At 47.8% G+C, this 8,275-nt stretch overlaps 1 protein-coding gene across 1 annotated transcript in view; it reads right to left on the bottom strand.

The window, feature by feature from the left end:
- Nucleotides 1-8,030, bottom strand: part of LOC125952364 (lachesin) — a 48,116-nt gene extending 40,086 nt beyond the window's left edge. The window contains exons 1-2 of the mRNA XM_049681811.1: nt 7,990-8,030; nt 6,378-6,481 (exon numbers count right to left, since the gene is read on the bottom strand). Of these exons, the coding sequence (XP_049537768.1) occupies nt 6,378-6,481; nt 7,990-8,020 (135 nt within the window). The 5' untranslated portion in view covers nt 8,021-8,030. The remainder of the gene's footprint in view (nt 1-6,377; nt 6,482-7,989) is intronic.
- Nucleotides 8,031-8,275: the final 245 nt, after the last annotated feature.

The raw sequence follows: 8,275 nt of genomic DNA, 5'->3' as shown, positions 1-8,275 counted from the left end.
TTCTTTTCACCTTAAATACCTTATTCATTTCATTGGACCTTATTCACACCTCGTAAAATTACCATTTCTACTTCTGTTGCACTGAGTTATGTTTTGAAGAACAAAACAATAATTTTATCAATGTTATACATGATTTTGTATTATATGCGAAAGCGTTGAACTTCAGGACACCGAGCAGTGTCGGAGGATATAATAAAACCGTATAAATATAATGATGATAAGATAATAATTCGAAGTGCATCAACGTTGATAGTGGAAAGGACAAGAAAATGAATGGATCATCATTTATTCTACACTTGATAACCATTTTCCTCGAGCCGCTTTCTGTAAACCAATGGAGTAAGTGGTTTTGCTATTCTAAAGCTACACACAATTGACTTGTTTTGAAATTGAAAACAATGGTTTTCATTTGCGCATTAATTTACTTTTTTAAATATGTTGTAATTATAGCAAATACTTAATATCGGTTCACACACAGTTTGATCCCGTTATGACCAAGAGAAAGTATCCTTTCTTATGTTTAAGGAGCTATCACTTTCATAGATTACAAACATGCTGAGCATATTCTGTTCCCATACACAACCAATTACCTTGTTCATTTCGCTGTGTCAGAACCAGTGATATGATTTGAGACATTACAAAAATTAACCATTTCAAGTGGACAATGTTATTGATTTAATAAATTATCTATATATATATCTTATTGATTTAATAAATTCAAAAACAAAATTGCTTAAAACTAACAACGAAAGTTAATTTGCAAAAAGAATCAACGAAAGCTCAATATTTATTTTGGCTATCGCTGGAGAATGGGAGCTTAACTTGAAATACAGAACAGCAGCGCTGAAGCCGCATCATACATGTTTAACATTTCTCTAACTTATAGCAATTTCGAAACTCCCTCGTCCTTTAGCTCTAAAATCGCTTAGGTACAAGTTTCTTTAGTATTTTGACGCACTCCTCTTCACTCGCTTGTACGAAAACATTGTTAACGTTGGACAACGCAACCAACGGATGACGGTTTAGGAATCGCCAAATTTCCAAAACCTTTGTTAGAAAATCTCCAGCAGCCCCACAGATTGCTCAGTTGCATAACGAGTGCGACATTATCATCTTCCCCGCAGCACTCGGAAAGTTTCAACTCCCAACAAGTTCACCAACTACCTATAACACTCCTACGAAACTCTCCGCCAAACTTGGAACCTGGCTTAAACGATTCCCCTTTTTTTTCCTAGAAGGTTCCTCACTCCCTGGAACGTTTATCGCCAACCAACGTCAACAGCGATGAAATGAAATGAACACTCACGGGTTGCCCTAGCCCCAGTGGGCACCATTGGATAACAATCCGGTCAAGAAGGGGGTCCCGGATCGATTGGAATCCCTTCGGTGGCTCCAACCGCACCATCCCTTCACTCTCTCTCTTCTCTCCACGGAGTCGAAAATTATCATCTATTTCCGATTTTGCGTCGTTCGATCATTTCCCTAATGTCGATCGGAAAACTTTTCTCCTCGAACCTTCGTCAACAGCAACAACAGGAGGAGTCAGGAGGTGCCGGGGATTCATCGAATCGCAAACCGAGCATCCCGATCCCGCTGGAGTCGATACCGCCAGCGATACCGTTTTGCCATTTTCCCTGGGCTAAGGTTCAAAACTTTCACCGCCTTCATGGTGCTAACGAAGGTGTTTTCCGCTGCCCTTCAACGGCTCCTGGTTGCTGATGCTACGCTGCTGCTACTGCTGTCAGCACCAGCATGATCATTTGATTTTATTTATTTATTTATGACCTCAACACTTACCTTAGCGTTAATGCTCTAGGAACCCCTTTTGGATTGCTATGTGTCTGCGCGCTCGTGTGTGTGTGTGTGTGTGTCGAGGGATTGCTCGTGACGGAGATAAAGCTTCGATCCCGCAAGCAACCTACGCTCCAAAGCGGTACTTAAATCCCCTTAATCCCCTTGGTGCTGGCGCCGATATTACTCCTCGGAACGGATGGTTTTTCCAGCGCCATCAGGCGCACGAAGGATTTGCACCCCCCAACCGGGTGGGTGTGGATTGAGACGATCCCTACAAACATCACACCTTCCCTTAATGCTGGTTGGTTGTTGTTGATGTTGTTGTTCTACTACCACCACCACCATCATGGGGCAACAAAGTTTAAGGATATGTTTTCGAGACCAACCGACCCGAGACCCGGTTCCGGAAAACCCGACCCGACCGAAAAACTAGAGCAAATCCTTCCTCGGCACGACGATGGTCTAGCGTCTGAAGAACGGTAAACGAATTGATTTTAAATCAATAATAAAATTATGCTTTATTGATATTAAATCCAACCCACATCATCATCACATGAGGGTATCACCACCAGCTTCTCTGCCAGCTCCAGAACGGGGTTTTACGATGGATTTTCGGTTCGCACACACACACGTACACACGCTCTGCTAGTGCCATTTGGTGTGCTCGGGGCTTCGCGTATCTATTACGGGGTTCCATCCTTCTGCTCGCTTGCCATGAGATGGAATCACGTCGGAGTCAGCAGCAGGAATGGCTGACGGTTTGGAGCGACCCGTTCTGACATGTTCAATCCTAACCCCGGGGCCACTACCTCCCCCTCCTCACGCAGAAGCTTGATCGCTTTGGCCATCACCAATCGAAGCGGGGCTTTCTGGGGCCAAACGTCTCTTGGACTTCGATTTGATCCTTTCGACTTGACATCACCAGACCAGAGCCGTTGCGCGAATGGAATGTTACCGATGACGGTTGCCCACCCCACGATGATGGCGATGATGGTGATGATGATGTGATAGAAAATATATCAATTTTTGTATTTTATATCCCTCCCTCTCGAATCTGTACCACTCATCGATCATCGCACACACACATACGCGCGTCGTAGCATGAAGTTCGATTTTCCAAGACAAGATCCTGCACGAAGCCTTAGTGGGGGGGTGGTCACCCTTCCCACCACCACCATCGCAGCGTCGCCGACAACCATGTTGCTTGTCAATTTCGTTGTCGTACGCCATCACCACCAACCGGCTGGCAGTGGATCAGTGGGTGTCAGTGGGAGTGGGAGCACTTCGCGGCCAACTGGCTTGCTGTTGACGGTCTCGAATTGAGAGACAGAAGGAGAGAGAGACGCAGAGAGAGATAGAGAGAGCTCAAGCGATCAGTGAAACCTCGAGACTCCCGGGGACCACCCGCTGTCAGGTGCCGAAGCGCTACCACTACTTGAGCAGGGAGCATATCTCGCTGCAGCATATCTAAACGTCAATTTTGTCCTCCCCATTCCCCTGTGCAAGACTGCCGCACGAGATGCATGAGAAAGGGAGAGGCTGCGCTTCATCAAAAATCCCACATCATTCGAAGGCGCAGAAAGGCAGAAGGCCTGAAGCGTGGCTAAAGCCATACCCCATAAAAAAACACCCCCTGACACCCCTCACGCTCCACGATATTCTTTCCCTCTAACTATAATCCTGACGCTGACACACACACACGCACTGGACACACTGGCACAGTTCGACGGGAAATTATCTTTCAAGAAGGAAGAAGCGACGCGATTCTTGAGAAGATGGCGATAGCCCGAGCGACAGACAGAGAGAGAGAGAGAGAGAGAGAGAGAGAGAGAGAAGGAGAGAGAGAAGGAGAGAGAGCGTCGTGCATCCAGCATTGCGATCACGTAGCAGTAGCTCACAACTTTTTTTATGAACCGATCGCAGCGAGTGCAGCTTAAATTTCTTCAATCGTGAGCAGAAAGCTGTGATGCCGGTGGATCGGTGGTCTCTGTCTGCGTCTTTGTGTGTGTGTGTGTGTGTGTGTAACTGTGGCGTGGAAAATCAGCGCCCATGACCATGGTCTAGCGCCGTGGCGTTTGCTTTGGCACGCTGGGAAATTCGGAAGAATTTTATCCAATTGTCCGTGGCGCTGCCGACGGAATTAATGATGACGGACGGTCGACGGACTCGACACCATCCGCGCTCCTCGGACGACATGCTCTCGTCGACGTGCCGTACGTGTTTGCCGAATGGACGTTCGAATTCCGCTAAGGGCCTGCGGTCCTGCCGTCTCATCGGAGGTAAGTTGATCGGAAAGACCGTTCAGACCGGTTACCCGGTTACCAGTTGCACCAGATGATTCATGTTCTGTTCTGTGTTTTTTATGCCACTTTTTTATCCAGATATCTTTTCACTTGCTGCTTGTCAGCGCGTTGATTGATCGCTGATATGTCGAGATCGGACAAGCAGCGAATCATTTTCACTCTTTGTTGTGGAACTCGGACAGCAGCTAGTTTCAGGTGTTGCTACGCACGCAGGAATTGTTCGTTACAAAAACGAAGTTTTAACGACACGATACGATAGTAACGGAAGGTTCATACATAAGAAAATACGTCTGTTTAGGGACATTTGTCACATCGCGAAGGAATAGCCAAGTTTAGCTAGCTGTTTCTGCAATAAAACGAACAGAACACAACTTTAAACACACAAAATATGCATTATATCCGCTAAATGATTTGTTTCCTTTAAGCTTCAATCAATGTGCTGCAGCGAAAAGAACAAATCATAATTTTAATCACGCAAAATATACTGCATTGTAGTGTAGTCTGCACCGTAAACAGATTGTAAACAAACATTTCTTTCGTTCAAACTGTTAAAATGATTTGTAGTAGCCATAGTGGCAAAAAAGTAGCTCTTTTTTTCGATGCAATAAAGAAAAAATTTTTCTAATAAAGAACCAATCGTGTGTTCACGAAACAGTATAGAATGGAAAATATAGCGTTGCAACCAGGAAAATTGGCAACTTTAACCAGAACATGAATTTGAAGACGGATCAAATCTGATGACCTACATGCAGCGCATGATAAGCCCCCAAAAGATACTCCATACAAGCAAAACAGATAAACATATTGAATATTTTAATGCCTACAGCCTGACACCATAAATAGCAGAAAACCCTCCCCCACCCGAGAGACACCTTCCTCTTTCCACCAATCCGCAGAAGCGCTGTTGGTGCTGTTTAGCAATCCGTCATGCGAGGTAAACAGGATTAAGCCAAAAAGAGAAGAAAAAAAACACGAGGAGAAAATCCAACGATGAATGCATCGCGGTCACGAGGGGCGACCACTCAGCGGGGGTGTGGGGGTAGGAAATGCAAATCGGATTTTCCACACACACACAGCACAGCGAGAGAGCACATCATGACAGGCGCTGGTTGGTCCCCGGAATACCACGCATCGCTGGCATCCCCGTACTGTTTACGCAACGCACCGTCCACCCTCTCACCACCCCACCCCAGCCTGATGACCAAAGTGGTTCACCATTTTGTTCGGCAGTTTGACCACCGTTGGTGCGGTTTTTGATAATGACGGGTCGTAAGGGTGGAGGGAAGGGGGTGTAGGTCACGCGAACGGCATCATCATCATCACCATCATCATTGGTGGGATCGGATGCTACGCCTTCGCCTAATCTGTAAATTTACTCTTCCCAAACCACCCACACCCCACAAACCCTCCCAAACACACCCCCACCCCCTTCCTCTCCACTGGCACAAAACAAATGGCCGCTCATCATCGGCTGGCCACGCAACGCGTTAATTGTGGTGATGGACGCGGGAGTGCAAAATGGTCACGCGTCCCCTTCACCCTCCGGGGGCGAGAAAGAGGAGGAGGAGGAGGAGAAGAAGTGAAAAACTTTGTGCGCGAAAAACACCCAAAATAAATAAGCCTCCGGTGATGGTGATGCTGATGGTCGTGGTGTTGGTGTTGGTTGGACGCGTCAAGGTGCTCACGAGGTGGAAAAGCCTCCTCCTCCCACCCACCCGGAAAATGTGCTTATCAGCAGCAGCAGCAGCACCAGTAGCAGGAGACAATGTGAAGGGAAAGCAGGGAAAAGCAAACAAAATAGCCTACCGCGGCCTACCACTGGACCTCTCCACCACCTACAACCCACCAACCTCTGCACCCTCCACCCCCATCCACCCCTCACACGCCACGCAAAATATTTCAATTCAACGCTTCATCGTTCATTCGACCCCCGGTTTGGGAGGGGGTTTTTGCATTCGCCCGGTAAAACCGCACGCATCTGTCCTGTTTGGTCAACGTTGACCACTACCACCACCCTGCCACCACCCTTCTGTTACCTTCCTCCCTTATCCCTCCCCAGGTGGGTTGCGTTTGCTTTTGCGCTAACGCGGTACCGCAACGCTCGGCGGGGGAACAAGCTTGTTAGCGAAGCATTTGATGAGACCATCCGTCGGTCACCGTTCCTCCCCCTTCCATCTTTCTGCTACCCCCTCCTCACCTTGCTGTTGTAAAACATCACATAAAAACCTCAACTCGCACACACACACACACACACAGACACACAGGGATCGACCTACTTACCTTGTAACCCTTCAGATTATCCACGACGCAGGCCAACAGCGCGTCCCGGCCTATCGTTACCGTGATGTTCGGGATGGGCTCGGCAAACCGCGGAAAGCTGGCCTCTGCAAAAACACAAAACAAAACAAAACAGAGCTTGGGATGAAGCATACAAGGCAAAAAACCCGGACCGGTGTCAGTGGCGCTCGGGCTTAAAGGGTTAATCAATCCTCGGTGGAACCTGTGCCCAGCGTAAGGGGAAAGCGTGAAAATGAAATTAAAAAAACACAACCAAAAGGAAGGGAAGTTTAGCGGAGGGGGTGAATATAAGGGTGGGAAGGGGAACATGCCACGGCCCTGACGGCGGTCAACGCGCACGTTGGATGCAACGGAAAAGAAGATTATTTAATTAGAAAACAAGTCCGACGTTTGCGTCCCGTCGCACAGGTGGCAGGAGAGAGAGAGAGAGAGAGAGAGAGAGAGAGAGAGTTGAAGAGGAATTGGACCAGCACTCGTGACAAACCAGAGAGGATCCAATTCTGGAAGTGTCCTTCAGTCAGCCAGCCGGCCAGCCAGTCTGCCATCCGGCGAATGGTCAAAAGTTGTGAAAACAAAAACAGTCCAGCATGCCAAAGTAACGCGGCGGCCTATCCCTGACGGGGTTTCCGGATGTTTATACGGTACTTTCGGGAGCTTCTCTCCACACATACACAGACGTAAACGGTTGGCGCAATGTTAAATGAATATTTGGACAAGAGGATGGCTGAAGAGGGACCCTCCGGCTACTCAGGTTAATTTTTGGGTTTCGTAGGGGAGCTGGTTGGGTGGCCTAATATGCTCGCCGTGGAGTGTGGCCGGCCGGCTGGTCCAAGGCTGGTTGCGGTGTTTTGTCGGCAACAAGATTTATGCGCCGCGTGCGACTCCATCAGAGACTCATTTGCTGACTCGCGCCGTAACCATTGGTTTTTTTGGTGTGTTTTTGTTTTGTCTGTTGTCTCTCTCGCTCTTTCTCTTTCATTCCCTCTCGCTCTTTCGCCCTTTCTCTCTCTCTCTCTCGCTCTCTCTCTCTCTCTCTTTCTCTCCCTGTTTTGCTGCTCAACACATTCCACCAGCAAAAGGATTCCGCGTTTTTTTTTCCGAGCCAACGCCTGCTGATCAACGGTTGCTGCAGCAACGGCGACCCTGGAGTCCCGGGTTCAGCACACACCCGGAAGGTCCCCAGATTGCCACAGAAAAAGGGAAAAACTCGCAGGACAGCAACCGTGCCCTTCAGATCCTTCATTTAGCGCAAAATGAAGGACTTTGACCGTATCTCTACACGGGCGCGAGAAAGCTGAAAATGAGATGAGAATGAAAAAGGCGAGAATGTCAAATCCCATACATTTGTGACAGCCTACTTGTATCTTTACATTTCCATTTGTATGGGATTTGACATTCTCAACTTTTTCATTCTCATCTCATTTTCAGCTTTCTCGCGCCCGTGTAGATGAAGTGTGACGCGTAACCGCGTCCTGAATGAAGAGCCACGTTACTCGCTGCTCCTTTGATGTTGCGTTGGCCTTGCCATGACAGTTGTGTGTGTGTGTGTGTGTGGCCACCGCTGGCCACTGGCCACCGGCGTTCCGATACGTACCATTATTGAAGTCAGCGGCATTCTCGTGCATATGGGACTGTTTGGCTGAAAGGAGAAGAAGAGCGAGAATGCATTGCGTCAGTAATTGTAGCTCTCTTGTTGATTGAAAACGAAAGAAAAAACAGCAACATGCGAAATGAAATCCCATCCATTGCCAGGAAGATGTAATTTAATTAATTAGCTTCACTCCTCGGCTCATGCTACTGCTGCTGCTATTGCTGCTGCTGCAGGCGCCATTACTCTTATTAAACTATCACCGGATGGTGTCCGTTGACTCGAGCACCAG

This window comes from Anopheles darlingi, chromosome 2, assembly GCF_943734745.1.
Source record: "Anopheles darlingi chromosome 2, idAnoDarlMG_H_01, whole genome shotgun sequence".
NCBI classification, from domain to species: Eukaryota; Metazoa; Arthropoda; class Insecta; order Diptera; family Culicidae; genus Anopheles; species Anopheles darlingi.
The sequence above is the reverse complement of the archived record's forward strand: the minus strand, read 5'-3'. Positions and strand labels throughout refer to the sequence as shown.